The sequence below is a fragment of the Drosophila teissieri genome, chromosome 3R (assembly GCF_016746235.2).
Source record: "Drosophila teissieri strain GT53w chromosome 3R, Prin_Dtei_1.1, whole genome shotgun sequence".
NCBI lineage: Eukaryota > Metazoa > Arthropoda > Insecta > Diptera > Drosophilidae > Drosophila > Drosophila teissieri.
This window is the reverse complement of record NC_053032.1, coordinates 31,607,480-31,624,745: the sequence shown is the minus strand read 5'-3', so window position 1 is coordinate 31,624,745 and position 17,266 is coordinate 31,607,480. Positions and strand designations below refer to the sequence as shown.

Genomic DNA, 17,266 nt, shown 5'->3' with positions numbered 1-17,266 from the left:
AACATCTAGTTTGGTCAGTTCTCGAAGATTTGATTTGAGAATAAGTTTATATTTTCTGGAAAAAAGAAGCAAAGAAAGCAGATACTGATCAAAACGCAGAGGCATCCGGGTAAGTGCCATGAGATTTATTACACCAACCTACATTCATTTCGCGGACTGTTCTGTGCATAAGACGAACTTTTTGGAAGGCCGAAAATCAATCGCCACGCGTTTTTTCCCTATGCATGAGTGTGTGTGTATGTGCGTGTGACGAAATTGAGGAAAGTTTCTAATCGTTGAGATTGGGGAAAATCGAAGGTTGAATATCTTGTGCAACAAGTTAGATCGGTGATTTCATATTCCCATTGAAAAGTTTCACTTCCTTACTCCATTAGCTAAGATTCATTCATACGAAAGTCTCTTCGATGAGTCCGTGTGTGTGACAGGTTGTTTCTAGAAGTGTGCGTGTGTGTGTGTGTAGAGGGGCCCTGAAATAGACCACCCCCTCCCCTCCTTCATCTAAAAATGTCCACTTGGCAACAGTAACGAATTTTCTTTCAGCCGGAAATGCATTTCTCCGGCATTTTTCAAAACAAGGCGCTGCGTAGTTTCTATGCTCACAATATCTTATCAAAACGAGTAATTTCGTCGCTAATCTCTTTGGAATTCCGCCTTCCGCAGGGTATATATATAAATATGTTTCAGTGTTTTTATTTTGGCAATGACATTGATTGTGAAATAATGTGTAGTAAGTTTCCTATTCCCTGCGAAAATAGAATTCTTCTATTTGTAATACTAGTTTGGGGACTCAGCTGATGCGTTGAAATTAAGTTTGTCCCTTTTCACTTCCTTTTAATCGTTTGTATTAAAAATTACCATTCACTGCATTTAGAAGCATAAGAAATGCTTATATATTTATTCGCTATTAGGTTTTATAGTTCCCATAATTGAATTGAATTTAATTATTTGAATTGTTGGCGGGTATTTTTGACTTCGATAACATTACAGAGAAATGTTATTTAACAGAGATAATCGAATAACATCCCCTTCGATAGTAAGGAACATCGACACTATCGTCTCCGCTCGATTAGGGTATTTTATAGTACGAATTTCTGTTGGCACCAATTGTGTGAAACTCGTACACCGACTGGTAACACTGGTCGTTCACAAAATTCTTCATTCGAAAAAAAACAACAAAGCGAAGAAGTACCGTTTTTGGCGAGCGCGAGTGTTTGATTGTGTTTGTTTGCTTAGAAATAGAAATAGAAATTTGTAAGGACCAAGTGCAAAAATCGATGCTGTTCGAATGTACAAAGCTTTGCTAAAGCGAAATTAAGGAAAATTAGCAGAAGGAAAATGCACAGCTGATGGAGAAAAGTCCCAAGCACTTTCAGCCTAGTGTGTGTGGGAAAAATCGATCCGCAGACGGGAAAAACCGAGGATAAAATGCCAGCCTAATAAACAGAGTTCCAATTGTGATACAAACGCAGTACAAATTAGTTAACAACTAGCTTAAATGGCCAACGACAAGGTTTTATAGCAAACTCTCTGACGCAATAATTGAATAAGCGTATAAGCTGCCAGCCAATTTATTCACTTATTTTCGAGTGTAATAGAAGCAGAAATTCACAACTAAACAAGGTTCATCTCAACATTCCTGCGCAACACAAAAACAACAAAATGGCTGTAAAAACGTAAGAAAATCCTATATTTATTTAAAAGGGAAAAAGTCGATAAAATGCAAAAAGAAAATGTAGGTTTTTTCGTCATCTATCAGATGATATTGTTTGTAAGAAAAAGAAAATATATTAGGCATACATACAAAATTCGTTCATTTACGTGTTTGTTTCGCTTCCATTTTGTTTCACAGCTGTTTGTCTGGTGTTTGTGTGTGTGTAATCGAGAGAGTGGGTTTTTGGGGTCCGCTATTCGTAGGCCGATGCTTGCAGAGTGAGCGAGAGGGTCGGATGAGGGGTGGGCGGGGGAACTATGCTGCTTGCAGTGGTATGTGTGTTTGAGGGTCTGTGCTTTTTATGCAAGCTGTACAACATACATAAGTAATGCAAGTAAGGCATGCCTTAGTTACCTTAGCACCTCCTTATTCGCCTGGAAAAACTATTCCTATTGCCTTCCCCAATTTGCATAGTTTTATTCCCGATTTGCGTCAATTGTTTTACTTTACATTCCCCTTTTCCTTTGTTGTTCTCCCCACAATCAGTGTGTTTCACTTCCAAAGTTCCCCTACCAGCGCACATACACACGAACTGCAAACAAAGACTTTGTATGTGTGTTGTGTTCCCATTCGGATTTTTACCTCATACACACACTCACACGAGCACAGCAACTTGATTGGTTTGGGAGTGTGCGTGCTCGGGCTTGGAATTGCGTCAGCCAAAAATAAAATATGTGCGACGAATAAAACTACTTGTTTTCGTTTCAAAAACACTTTTGCTTGTTTTAAGAAGCAACTTGTTTCTGGAAAACACAATTAACAACTGTTATTGCATTCCGTTTTGTACCCCGTTTCTCCTGATTTCACCTTCAGCGCTCTTAGTTTGTTTTCTGGGTCATATTTGTTGATTTCAATTTGTTGCGCAGTCGCAAACTCGCACAGAATTGCTTAATTTGTTGATTTTCATATTTTCCATAGCCTCCAAAATAAAATATATACAACGCATAAAACGACCCCACGCACGCATACTAATGAAATAGTTAGGTTGGTGTGGTTGTGTGGGTGTTGCTGCTGTACCGTTGTTTTATTTATTCCTCTTCACACTTGTTTACATGTAAAAAGGTCTCTTCTATTCTCTGCCCACCTTCTTTGCGGAATGAAAGAGAAGAAACGGGTGAGGAAGGGGAGAATTTACCATTAACCCTTAGCTGACCAATATCCAACTATTTGGGTCACTTTTACTAAAAGTATCACTTTTTGAATGAAGAGATTCATTTCAATTTCAGTTTAAAAGTACATCATTTATTTTTGCACTCCCTCAAAGTCATTGGACCGAAATGATCAGTCTAAGGCTAAATAGCCCGAAATCCAGATGACATCTATTGGGCTTCCACTTGCGGTTAGGAAGGCGCCTTCTTAGCAGAAATCGTCTGCTTTCTACCTGTTTTCTTCGATTTCGGTGTGCCATAAAATTCGTGTGTCTGCAAAAACGACAGACGGCCCAAAGTGAAATTCAATGCCAAACCCACTTGAACGACAGCTGACCATCTCATCCCATGTACACCGATTCCCATTCCCGGAGATTCAAAAGCGCCCAGAAAAAGCACTCAACTGAACCGATTTGCACCCCTCCCTTCGACATTCCCCCTTTCAAAGCTCGTGCCAGGCGACTTTTCGAGTCCCACCCTTGCTAATTCAATTTCCCGAAAGGTGACGAAATAAATCCCATAGTCCCGACTGCAGCTGCCCTTTTCTTCTTTTTGCACTGCAGCTGCCTGCCCTTCTGGAGGCATTTCTATGGGTTCTCTGACAATGGCGATAAGATCGAACCGCTTTATCGAACCTCGTACTTACGTCATGGAATGTTACGAAATGTCCGCCTCTTCTCTGATAAGCGAATCCCTCGCTCTATAAGTCATCATTGGGATTGCAGTGTATCGGCCAGCTATCTACCAGGTGTACAAGTATGAAATGTCGTTCAACTCATGTGGCACCCATCTACCGACCTTCTGAATCTTTCCCATCCCTCGCAAGCGATTGGAAACTGCTTGTTGACTTACTTCCAACTGCTCTGCGAGTTGTTTTTGCGTTTGAGCATCGTCTTCATCCAATAATGCTTGCAGTTCGGCGTCTTCGTACCTTTTTGGTGGTTTTCCGTGCTCTTTGTCGTCGACGTCAAAATCACCACTTTTGAAGCGTTGAAACCACCGTTCACACGTTTTCACAGTTGGTACTTGTTCGCCAAAGGCTTCAACAAGCATTCGGTGCGATTCCGCTGCTGTTTTCTTCAAATGAAAACAGAGAATTAACACTGTCGGCGTTTGCTCTTTATTCGGCACGAAACTCGACATGTTGACTGCACTGAGAGTAAACGATAATGACGCTCGATTGGCGCAAAACTATGGTGGTTCGACAGTCAAGGTTGACACTTCACAAGGTCAAAGTTTTAAGACAATCGATAAATATTTACGTTTGGAAGACATCTATATGTTCGAACCGACATTCCATACTTGTACACATATGTAAATGTCAGTCCGGAACCTTGGATGGATATAGTACGCGTGTATGGGGAATACAGCAGTAATTGAACCCCTGCGATATCTCGAGGCTAGCAATTACGCCGATAAACACAAAACCCTCTATGGGAAGGGAATTTCTCTGCCATTAGGCTTGGAAAATGCCCTCGGAGGAGGAGCTTCGTTATAAACTCAGGCGCCTGGGAATACTCTTGCACTTGCAGAGTAATTAAAGCAAATTGTCTTAAATATATTTCCTCAATCAAAGCTGAAACTTCCCTAACCAATGCATTTACGGGTAGCATGGTTGCCAGCTCTTTACTAGAATGAATCATTAGACCACCACCTTTCTGTTCAATCTTATACATTAAAACCACCAACTAACTGGTGTTCCGGGTCCGTCCCTTTGCTATTTTGGGACTTTGAACTACGACTGCGTTCTCCGCGATTAGCACTCGCTTATCATTCCCTTGGCACGCTCCTCAGACGCTTAGCCGCCGCTCCATTCACTCAGACTTTGGGCACGTTCTCTTCACGTCAGGGAAATTCTTACTGCATTTCCGTTGATAATGAAAAGTGGGCTCGAGTGCGCTGTAATTTGGAAATGGCCGAGTCACACGATCGGTAGATAATGGGCTAATGCAAATCGCCAGTCCAGCTGACGAGAGCGACCTACCGATAGCACGCAAGTATTGATTTCAAGCTACTAGAGAGCACTGAAAAACAGGCTTGGCAAAGGTCGATCGACTGATAGGGTGGCACTATTTCCAAATCCAACGAAACGCAGTGCAATGATCTTTCCTCTGCGTTTCTATTGTCGTTTGCTTTCGGGGTCTTTTTCTTTAGTGTACCGAAAAACACAGTTTCCTTTGTTCGCTGGAGATATCGGGAGACCTATTTCCCCGTATCGTATCTTTTCCAGCACATGCCAATGCAGCTGCTGCAAGATCTTTTCATGCAGTTTCCCCGCCACTTGTGCCGGATCATCTGAGGTATTTAAATTCCGAGCCCTGGCTGTCAGCAGGGTGGATTTGAACGCTTTTTGGGGTTGCTCCGTGGAGTAGAGCCACCCCTGAGTCAACTGGCTGGGCAATTTCCTTCTTCCATCCGTTAATTATAGCCCGTGGCGAAGTCATACACCTCTTTCGCCCTCGAAAAAGTCGAACTGCTCAGGTTTCTTAGGGGTTGACAACGTTTTTTCGGCTGGTTCAGGTTGTTTTAGAAACAACAGGAAGCATCGAATGAGAGAAATTTGAGGGAGAAATTTTCATTTGGCGCCTAAATTGATGAAATTCTGGCCACATCCTGAAGACTGTAATGTGAAAATGAAGAAAAACAATCGAAATTCGAAATACAGCCGAGAACTTGCCACGCTCTTTCCACCATTTGGAGCCTGGCTCTGGTCACGTTTCCATTTCTCCCATGAAAAGCTGGTCTTTACATGGTCTCTCTGGCCATCTCTTTCCCGCAATCTGCAGCAATCTCACTCTCTCTTCGGCTGTCATTTGTTGACCTTCATCAGTCGATGACGATGATAAATGAACGAACAATCCATTCGTTCGCTCAAGTAAAAAAAAGCCAAGTAAACGGAAGGCAAAGCAAGGCGTACAAATTAAAAACAATTTCCGACGATCATATGTTTGCAGTGGAAATATTTCGCTTTTGGTTAGGCTTTTGTTTACGATCCGCACTTTCGATTTGGAAACGCATCTTTTTACCTTTCGGCCGCACCTGTAGTCTAACTTTCAATTGCAGTCGAGGGATTTACGTCGCTGCTGCTGCTGCTGTTGCTGTTGCCTAGATAAAAACAAAGAGAAGCCACGAAAATATTTCGCACCTGCCTGTCTGCCCAGGTAATGGCCACGCCCTCCGCCGCTGCCGCCTGTTACGAAAATAGGTAAAAAGTGAAATTTTTGTGCGCTTCTGCTGGTATTTTTAACAACAACATTAAAAATATGGCAACACAGATACTCACTAGTTGCTTATTTGTGTGCGTACGTGCTTTTTGCGTCAGCAGAGCGCGCGCCAAAAAGAAAAACAACTAAAAACAACCAAACGAAAAAATAAGAAATAATTCAGCTGAGAAATCTTGCGTACATACATATGTATAACCATTTTAAGTACAACTGCATTCGAGCAGAAAACCTTCGTAGAGATCACAAGTGCGATAACTTTTTGTCTAGCTGAAAGTTGTTCGTATCACAAAAGCTGTGATATTTAATAACAACCGCCTTTGTTCTCGCTCTGTCTTTACTGTAGTGGTCTTTACTGTACAGTGGAGCCACAACGGTTTGTATTTGATGATATGGAGGGAAAAACAATCGTCTGATGTTGTTATCAACTAATCTTGGTATTGATAGCAACAAATGCCGAAAATCTTATCGCGTGTTCCTTTATTACAGCTAAAATTATAAAAGCGATGGATTTTACAATAACCCCCTTTCAAATAAAATTTTGAACCGTGTACACTTCCGACCTATGTTGCCCACTGATTGTTTTCTTTGTTTTTATGCTCAGCAAAGCATAAAGTTGAACTTTAACCTCTGTGCCTTACCGTTATCGCTTACTTGCGGCGGAAGCTTTTCTCTGATTTTGCTTTTAAGCTTTTTAAGCCGCGATCTCACTATTTCTTTTGTGCTTGCTCAGCAGCTTTGTGGCCAAAAACTTTGGTGGATCGCCCCCGACCCTTGAAACGGGTTTTTGGTGGGTGGGCGACCTTGAATTGCGGGCCCAAAGCTAGTTTTATTCGGTTATTGTTATTGGCTGTTTTCGTCTGGGTCTTATAAATAGAACTGATCAAGAGAAACCCCACAAAACGGAAGTCTTTGCTGTCAATGCACAAATATTTCGGGGGGCATTTTCAATGGCGTCACATACACTCCCTGTGTGTCACATAACCCGCATCTGATTCATGGCTATGGTGGCGCATTGAAAGATGATTCAGGGCGCGGTCGAATTTTTCGATGATTCTCTGACCTGATTATGATTAAAAGCCAGAGTCATCGAATTCGGATTCTCAAAGTCCGAATCACCGCTGAAAGATTGGTATATGGACTTGGATTGCCCAATAACGCAACTCGGTAAAGTGAATGTTTAATAATCCGAGGTTTGCTAGCAAAGATGTGGTTTTATTTCGGATTTCTCCACTCGTACGTACTTGCTTTTAGCAGCTGTTTGTTTTGCTAATAAGCAGCCTTGTTTATCTGGTTTGCCATGAAGCAGGTTAAACGCTTTAATGCCCTCACTTGTGGCCATTTACGTATGCAGATAGAGGACGATCGGAATGGTATCACAGACGAAACCCTTGGCGCCAGTGGCTCAGGGGCAGCTAATTCTTGCGATTGCCAGCAGTGTGATTTCCTCCTTGTTGCGTTTCTAAAAATAACAAGGCGATCCCTCATCACTGCCAGATACTTGGAATCTTTTGACTAACCAACCACATCTGGAGCCAATTGTCGGGGCTTTATTTACCATCGCCATTGGGTAGTTTCTCGAGTGTTTGGTTTAGCTGGGTTTATGTCATCTATCAGCGGATTGTTTACGCTATGTGAAGTTTTTGTTTTGGTTTCCGAAGGAGGAGAAAGCATTAGCTGCTGTACTGCAGGCGGCAATCTTTGGATTTTCCTCGGGTCCAACTAAACTAGCACACAATATGGCGATGTTTGCCCAAGTGTTTATATGTAGATTGGTTTCCTCCGTCGGGCTTTGCGTTTGCTTAAGTTTTAATCGCGGGCTTTTGGGAACAGCTCTTGTCTGGCGGAAGTGTGAAGTGATATGGAAGTACTCAGGGATCTAATGCTTTGTTGTTTACCCATTCGAGATTGTTTGCTATTGGCTGTGCCAAAGGAGTGGAATAAATTCGATTAGGAACGTTTTGAATGGTTACACTTCTCGTCGAACTTATTGGTCTATTTCAAGTACCTGACATCGAAATCAGCAAGGTCGTTCATCAAGTGTATCAAACGTATCTGAATAATTAAGATCAAAGTATGTCTGCTGTCCGATTCTATTCATGCTTTGATTTCTTGCCTCGATCTCGATCTATTTACGTGGCTCGCCTTGGGCGCTACATCGAATCCCATACCACCATACCCCCTCCTTCCCATAAGGCAACCTTGTAAGCGAGCGATTTGAATAAAATGTGTCACTGACTGAGGTCGGTTGCTCGATTTGAGTAGAGCACTGCTCAAAATAAAACGTATTCCAATGCCATCGTGTTTATTGCTCCATTGGGCGAGCGCACAACCAATTTTTCCCACTGTACAGGTGTTTTTTCAGCTGTCAGCCAAAAAGTTCGTTAAACGCACTGAACATCACCGTGTATTTCGAAAAAGCACAGAAGGGGCGAACGAGTGCAATGCACTTGCACACAATCAATTAATTTGCATGCCATCCAACCATTTACTTTATTTTGAAACACTGTAATAATATTTGAATTTCTCTGTGCCCCACACAAACCACTTTTGCAGCTCGTAAGTTTTATTTCAATTTAGCCAAACCAAAAACCAAGCATACAAAGCTATCATAAAAGCTGAAAAGCAAATTAGCAAGCGCAAGAGTTTATTATCGTGAAAAGCAACGAGCGAACACTTAATAAACCATCATTTTAGCGCTTTGCACAGAAACTCACTTGCTTTGAGTTTCTGAACACATTTTCCATTTTATTAGCGCGACAATTGTGAGATCAGCGTACGCCAGACAAACCAAAAGTCGACCTATAGCCTATATAGACATAGCTATTGTCGAATTGTCCTTTGGTACACTGCCCGCAATTCTGTCGTCGTCTAACACGAATTACCATTGTAGAGGGTGTCTTTTGTTTGTTTCCCGTTTGCCAATCGTTGAAAGAATTGCATTAAGGTCACTGAACTGCTGGCGTTACTGAAAACCAGCCAGAGTTTTCCTAAAGCAAAATCTCTGAGTTCTGAGACCGGGGTGTGCAGCACAAGTAGCAAACAGATTAGTTTTATTTTCGGTGGCGTTTCGATAGAGAGTTCCAGTTGTCGTTTTGGACTCTCTGAAGCGCAAGTTGATTACCAACACGGATCTTAAGCGAAAGATTGAGAGTTTCTTCGTACAAACTCGTTGATATCGGCCCAATTGGGAAGTCTGAGATCCGCGTTTAGCTGAAAATAAAAGCAAACAAAATTTGCCAAGGACTGCGAGAACGAAAGGACGAATACCGCTCCTTCCCACTTCTCCTCCTTGCGATTTTCTCTGGGCCTAGTTTTCTTTTTGCACTTTCCCGACACTTTTTGCCAGCAAAGAGTGTTGTTTGTTTAAATTACAACCTTGAAAACCACAACAGGTACTAGGCCAGCCCTCACAATGTCTGTCCCTGTACGCTACTCCTCTGCTGCCGCCGAATACGCCGCCGAAGTTGATTGTGAGTTGGAGAGCACTCTGCAACAGCAGCAACAGTTGCACTTGCAACAGCAATACGAGCAATACCAGCACTACCAGTACCAACGGGAGCAGGATATCGCCTACTATTGCCAGTTGCAGGCGGCGCGGCAGCAGGAGCAGTTGATGCAGCAGAGGACATCGATGTCGTCGTCGGTTATGCCAGGCCTAGCCTTGCCCCAGGATCACCAGGACCACCCAGCCGCCCTTTTGAACGGACCCCACAACAACAACATCGGACTCACCATGGACGCCCACAGCATCAACGCCATTCTGGTCGACGACGAGCAGCCCTCGACTTCGGCCCAGGCTGCCGCCGCTGCTGCCGCATCCGCGGGTAGATCTGCTGCTGGACCGGGATCGGGATTGGGTGGAGCCATTGGTGGGGGCAAGCTGGCCAACGGCATTAACCGCAATGCAGAGATGCCAACTGATTGGATGAGGATTGCGGACGAGGGCCGGTATGGGACACCGGGTGCTGCTGGCTTGGAGTATCAGAAGTACGAACAACAACAACAACTCGAGGATCTGGCGGAGTCCGAGGCAGGAGCCGTCGGCGGAGCCAGCAACAACAACGGCGAGTCGTCTTCGTCCCTAAAAAAGCTAGAGGATCAGTTGCATGCCCTCTCCTCGGACGAGTTGTACGAAACCCTCAAGGAGTACGACGTCCTGCAGGACAAGTTCCACACGGTGCTGCTGTTGCCCAAGGAATCGAGGGTGAGTCTGGTGAACTGCTTGGCTTTCAAGCTCAAAACTAACGTAATATGTATTCCTTTCTTTTTCTGTAGCGTGAGGTTACTGCCGGAGGACGTGATGGATCTGCTTACGTGCTGCGCTGCCTGAAGATGTGGTACGAGCTGCCCTCCGACGTCCTGTTTTCGGCCATGAGCCTGGTGGACCGCTTCCTGGATCGCATGGCCGTCAAGCCGAAGCACATGGCCTGCATGAGCGTGGCCTCGTTCCACTTGGCCATCAAGCAGCTGGACTTGAAGCCCATTCCCGCCGAGGATCTGGTTACAATATCTCAGGTGGGTGATTGGAAATCCTTTTGATTTCGCAGGAGGGTGCTTATTTTTGATTGCGTTTCTAGTGTGGTTGTACCGCTGGTGATCTGGAACGTATGGCCGGCGTGATTGCCAACAAGCTAGGCGTCCAGATGGGACATGCACCGATCACTTCTGTGAGCTACCTGCGCATCTACTACGCCCTCTTCCGCAACTTGGCGAAGGAGATCGGCGGCGACTTCTTCAAGTTCTACCAGCAGCTCATCAAGCTGGAGGAACTGGAGAACCGCCTGGAGATCCTGATGTGCGACGTGAAGACCACGGTGATTACGCCCTCGACGCTGGCGCTGGTGCTCATCTGCCTGCACCTGGACTTCCACATCAAGGAGTCGTACACTCGCGGCAGTCCGGAGCTGAAGCACGTCTTCGAGTACATTCTCTTCCTGCAGCAGTACATGAGGGTGAGTTTGGTTGAGCTCTTTGACCGCTAACTTGAACCCTTCTAATGGCTTGTTTCGTGTTTTCCGCAGATTCCTGATCGCGTTTTCACCTGCGGCTTCAGCATCGTTTCGGGTATTCTGTCCCACTACAACGGGCAGAACAAGGCGCCCTACAAGCAGCGGCTTGTCTGGAAGCTGTCCAGTCGCACGCTGCGCGTCTTGCGCCCGATCAACCGCTTCTCCTCCGACCTGCCCACCATTGAGGAAGGCATCTCCAATGCCCTTGACGATGGCCTGCGTTCTAGGTGAGTCTATAATCTCTTGTATATTGATAATTGGACATTATGGAAGAATGAAAGAAATGTAAAAGTTTTAAAGGAGAAAACCTACAATCTCGAAAAGGGGTATTTTTCCAAATCTATTTGTAAATGGGACCATAAAACTTTGGGACCTGGATCACCGGTCTTTATTTTTAGTGATTTTTGACATAGCCAACACGCGCATATATAATCTCGAATGTAAGCAAATGTGTCGATGACGATCTGAACTTTTTGGCGTAAACAAGTTTCTAGAATATTAGCGATTCCATTATCAGCCAGAGCGGCAACAACACAATTGTCATGAGACTGACTGGCTCGCCCACCGTCCGCCCGCCTCCTCTTCAAACCGCCCATTCTACATATATGCGTGTTTGTGTAGCTATTTGTTTTTTATTTTCGTTGCCTTGTTTTTGCCTTTTTTTCGGCAACAATCTTATCGTTTCCAAATACCCGCTAGACGCAACAACAAAATACACGCACGTAGACCGCTGCGAGGGTCGCAGGAAGAGTACTCGCTTATGCAAAACCTATACATATATCTGTGGGGTATATACGCACGTAGCTATATACCTATATCTTTGCCAGCTGTTGTGCGTCCTTGAATTCTCACATTGAACTTAGATGTGCATGTTCAATGTCATTGAATTTCTGTTTCGACAAGGTTGTTTTCTTTATTTTCTAGCTTTCTTCCTAATGGCTATCTTATCGTTGATACTGTGCTCTAGGGTTTTGTCGCTGTTTCGAAAAGTTAGTCATAAACATTCGGAAAGTTCAATGCACTGTTTCCCGAACTTTGTGTTCCAGTTGCACCTGAGCAAAGGCTTGCGAATTATCAGCTGATTTTTGGGGCGTTAATTGCGAGAGGGGCCTTCAACTTGAACTTGTTTCGTTAATTGATGTCCGATTGTTGAGAAACCGCAGTAGCCTTGAAAACGGAATATCAGGGGGTTATAGTTACTTAACAAATGTTTGATAAATTAATTTTACTTTTCTGATTAAAAGCTTGACTGGTCTATCCACTTCGTATGATAAATTTTATTAACAATTTGGTTTATTTTTGTTCCAGAACCGAGAGTATTAGCTCCGAGGAGGAGGAGGACTGGCCCACTTCACCCATAATTCCAATTTTCGAACAATGTTAGTATCCAGCGACAGCCAGCAGCAGTAGAGCAGCAGGGTCAACAGCTGGACAACTGGAGCAGCGGACAAAAGTACCATCAACCAGACGCAGACGCGGACACACCACACTTCTCACACCTCATGCTTTCCTGGCGCCACCAATCCCCAGGAGATCAGACACTAGACATATCCCCATCGGCAGCAAGGAGGAGCAGCAGGAGGATGGAAGTCTGCGAAGAGGATGTGTGCCCGCGAATGCGATCCGCGTGCAAGTGTAGTAGTGCTGGTTGAGGTAGACTGTATATTTTGCTAAAGTGCATCATAATTCTTTTGGCATACACACGAATGTGTATTTGGTAGCGCTGGTTCTAACATTTAAGAAACTATTGAGATACGGAAATGTGGGCGGCAAGGTGACGCAGCCACGCCCTTCCCCTTTTGAAAAGTTACCCGAGAGTAGCGCCCCCCACATTTTTTCGATTTATTTGCGGCAGACAAAAAAATACGTGAAAAAAAAACAAAAGCAAAAAAAAATTAAAAAAAATTAAAATGAATGCTGCGGACCATCATACAAAAGATTGATGCCGTTCCGGATCATTATTCGAGATCAGTAAGAGAGAGAATACGATTTGAGAATTGCGAACCCACGCCGATATCCCGAACATCTGGAATGGGACAGCAGTTTTTTGTTGGTTGCGCTTGAAACCGTCAAAAAAAAATTCAAAAACCATAAAGAAAAAACTCCCACAAAAAGAAAATCCTTTCTACAGACCCCTAAATAAGTTGTCCCTCTATGTTCTCTATGTTTGTCCCCGCTCTTATCAGTAAATGTAAAAGCCCCGAATCTATGGACCCAAAAAACCTTAAAAACACCAACAAAAATCATAAAATCTAAAAAAAAGTACAAAAGTTCTTTATGTATAGACCGACCTAAAAGATAAGCTAACAACAAACACAAACACAAAAAAAAAAAAACAACACAAAAACAAGGTCAGATCAGATTATTCAGTAATTTTAGCCGCGCTCAAACAATATGAGAAAGCCCATAGAAAAACTAAAGTTTAATTCGCCGCCTGTATTGACTAAGAACTCTTAACAATAATATAACATTAAACAAAGGTACGATGAAGCCACAATATGTAGTGTGTGTCTAGTAGATTTTTCTCTGTATAACAAAATCGAAAACCAAACAAAAGCGAACTCAATTTCCGCCCTAGAAAATCAAACGAAAGCATGACAAATGCAATCTTTCATTATCATACGCAGCTAAGTAAATTTGTTATTTCTACACAATTGTTTATCTATGACTCGAACAATCAATCATTCAATCAACTGCAAGGCATTGAAATTTAGTTCGAGTACCACGGTGATCCTCTTTTTTATATTATACCTTCAATTATAATGCACATGCTAAATCTTCTTTTTTGTTACATAATATTATTTAACTTATTAAACAAAATGTAAACTGAAATCCATTCTTATGTTCTACCATACGAAACTACCCATTAAACCCTAGTTTAAAGCAAACCAGCGTTGAGACAAAGCCAAATTCAATACAAATTGAAGCGCGGCAAATTAGAAATCAGAAATTATGATGCAACATTTAGCAAGATGTACCGAGAGAGAAAGAGAGTGAGGGTCGAGCGAAGAGTTTTAGAGAACGTAGGCAAACTAACGCAGAGCATAAACACAATTGAAATTTCGCGAATTCAGAACACTTTCTTTTTAATCCACTTGGCAGCGGAATGTGCAAACTCCTGTCTGTAAATTTGAATAAAATGCGTTTGCCCCCGCCACAGGGGCATTCAGATTTCATGAATATTTACAACAAACTCGCCTGTTTTATTTCACTTTGTCCGTGGCCACTTGCCCGGTGCCAGATGCAGTGCAGCGGCGACTCCGGCGAAATGTGAGTACACCACCACCATTTCCATAACCCCGACTTCCGATCAAGTGTAAATAAACCGGGGCGACTTTGCTGTAAATATTCAACCATAAAGTCAACATATTCAATTAACAATTGTGCAATAGATTTCATTGTAATTTAGCAACTTTCTGAACCACAGCCTGAAGATCAGTTCTGTAGAAACAGAATCCGAATACATTGTTAACACAGTCGAACGCTGAAGTGAAATGCGATACAAATAATTATATTTAAGCGACAAAGATCATCATGTGTTCGTTTAAGCTTAGTGCAACCTTAAGTAACAGCCAATTGACGATTAAGCGATTAAGAGAAAGGTGAAAGCGGTGAAAATAAGTCTAGAACTAAGTTTTTCTACCATCGACTGCCACGGGCTGAGATTTCATAATTTTAACAACTAGCAAATTTTACATTGTATTTAGCGCGGAGTTAGTTAAATATTTGCAAGGATCAACATCAAAAACGTGAAGAAAAATCTCAATTATTGTAAAGTGTATGCATAATTAGTTTTTATTTGATGACTAGTTTTATTGATGCTGATGATGGATGGTTAATCCACCATCGTCAAGTTTTGAGCTTATATTCGGTTGAGGTTTACATTTTTAGGATTAGTTACCACACGAAATGAATTCATACTGTACATTACGAACCACTCATTTTAATTTATTTTCAATTACAATCTGTAATTAACAATTAGATTCTACTTTAGGCGTCCACCAGAATCATTCTAAGCAAATGGATCATTGTGTAAAGAAATGTGGAACAAGTTGTTTGAAAACAGCTGAAGCTCGTGATTTAAATCATTGTACACATTAAAACAAATAAATGGAAAAAAAAAGTATTATTAAATGGTAAACGGAAAGTTGTGTTTTATTTATTTCACCTATTTATTAAGTATTTCAAAACATTGAAAACGTTCAATAACCGAAAAATTCTTGCTGGCCTGTTGGAATGTGAAACCTAAAAACTGTTTACGTTAAAATGAAACTAGTTAAAAGAAACAGAATTTAAACAAGTGTTTTGTATCATTTTTTAAATTTGTCATTTTATAAAATGGACCGTTATTTTTATCGATTTTTCTTGCAATAAACTTGAGATGTCGCGATAGTTGTTTTGTTGAGACCGTGTGCATTTTCTATCGATAGTCAAAATGATTACACAAAATAATCGTATAAACTAGAGCTTTAATGGAAATCACTCTCAACTGTAATGGAAACTGAAATAATGTTTTTAATTTGCATCTCCTGAGTGCATTAAAATAAAAAAAGCACGGGAAATTTTGATTTAATTTGGGGTGTATTAACAGTATGATCTTAACCAGATCTGGTATTTGTCTATGAACCCGGTGGTATTTTTATCTCGGCCGCTCTGGTCACACTGCTCAAGACATAACCTTCCTTTTCCAATAATTTTTGTGCTGTGTACACGTGTTTTACAATGGCACCCGTCGAGAAAGCTAAAAAGGTGGCCAAGTCGGCCAAAAAGGGCAAGAAGCACCCGGTCAACTCCTACCTGAAGGGTGGCATCCTGCGTTACTCCAAGGCCCAGGTAAATATCGCCGGAAACAGTGCGGAAATGGCCTCTTGGCCGAGTGACGCCTCCACCTGAAGGGGGCGCAGCAGCGTGGCTCGCATTTAGCGCTCCGATCCTATGGGATGCGGTACTTACTCATTCATCCGTGGGTGTACCACGCACTGTCCCTCCAACGGGTGTTAGTTTTACTTAAAAACTTTGTATTCGTCAGAGCGATTTCTGAATAAGTGTATTTTGCCGTGTGTTCAAGTGGCTATAGGTACAAACCATACGTACTTAGCCTAAATTGTTTACTCTTTGCATAAATAAGTTCAATAATCCGCAATACCCTTTCTTGTCACTGTGCAACAAGTGTCAAATCCCTTGAAAAACTGATAAACCAGAAAAACAAATTCACCCTCTTGTTAAAAGGATAATGGATCAAGGTAGTTAACCACATTCTAACCCATTACAGATGTACAAGCGTCGTGCCCTGTACCGCCTGAAGGACAAGAAGAGCCCCGTGGTGCAGAAGGCCAAGGTTCCCATCAAGAAGGTGAAGAAGATCGGAGGACCCAAGAACGGCGGTGAGCGCACGGTCTTCCTGAAGAAGAGCAAGGCCAACTACCCGACCAAGACGTTCGTGAAGAAGCGCCCCTCCAAGGCTAACTTCAGCGAGCACAAGCGCAACACGCGCCGCAACCTGACCCCCGGAACCGTGCTCATCCTGCTGGCCGGACGCCACCAGGGCAAGCGCGTCGTCCTGCTGAAGGTCTTGGCCTCCGGACTCCTGCTGGTCACCGGACCCTTCGCCCTCAACTCGTGCCCTCTGCGTCGCGTGTCCCAGCGCTACGTGATCGGCACCTCCTCGAAGGTGGATCTTGGTGCCTTCAAGGTGCCCGAGCACCTGAACGACACCTACTTCCGCCGTTTGAAGGCCAAGAAGGACAAGAAGAGCGGCGAGGCCGACATCTTCGCGGCCAAGAAGGAGCGTTTCGTGCCCAACGAGCAGCGCAAGAAGGACCAGAAGGAGGTGGACAGCGCCCTGCTGAAGGTTATCAAGGCCCATCCCGAGGGCAAGTTCTTTGCCAAGTACTTGCAGAACATGTTTGCCCTGCACTCCTCCCAATACCCCCACCGCATGCGATTCTAAGCGAGCGGATTTGGTTCTTCAGTTTAAGGATTTCTAAAGCAAAAACACTGTACAAGCGCGCCCGCTGGTTAGACTAACAGGATTTGTAAAATAAACCTTACAAAACGGAAAGTTTTTGTTTATTTCTTCAGAGAATAACAGTTGACATTTTTTAAAATCAAATAATTGCCTCAATTTAAATTAATTTAAAGTAGCAGATCTGCCTTTCTTATTTGCTAAAACGT

General features: G+C 43.0%; 2 protein-coding genes across 3 annotated transcripts; both read left to right on the top strand.

Moving 5' to 3' along the window:
* Nucleotide 1: 1 nt before the first annotated feature.
* Nucleotides 2–15,233, top strand: LOC122622575 (cyclin G). Of its 2 annotated transcripts, none has more exons than XM_043801134.1 (6): nucleotides 2–109; nucleotides 9,476–10,287; nucleotides 10,359–10,598; nucleotides 10,661–11,035; nucleotides 11,105–11,319; nucleotides 12,401–15,233. In XM_043801134.1, exons 2-6 carry the CDS (start codon nucleotides 9,496–9,498, stop codon nucleotides 12,474–12,476), a joined length of 1,698 nt encoding a protein of 565 aa, XP_043657069.1. In that variant the 5' UTR covers nucleotides 2–109; nucleotides 9,476–9,495; the 3' UTR covers nucleotides 12,477–15,233. The 2 variants fall into 2 exon arrangements, with proteins under 2 accessions (XP_043657069.1, XP_043657070.1); XM_043801135.1 differs by lacking the exon at nucleotides 2–109 and adding an exon at nucleotides 1,132–1,673.
* Nucleotides 15,234–15,765: 532 nt separating this feature from the next.
* Nucleotides 15,766–17,153, top strand: LOC122619153 (60S ribosomal protein L6). The gene is made up of 2 exons (XM_043795902.1): nucleotides 15,766–15,925; nucleotides 16,365–17,153. Exons 1-2 carry the CDS (start codon nucleotides 15,815–15,817, stop codon nucleotides 17,040–17,042), a joined length of 789 nt encoding a protein of 262 aa, XP_043651837.1. The 5' UTR covers nucleotides 15,766–15,814; the 3' UTR covers nucleotides 17,043–17,153.
* The last annotated feature ends 113 nt before the right edge of the window (nucleotides 17,154–17,266 follow it).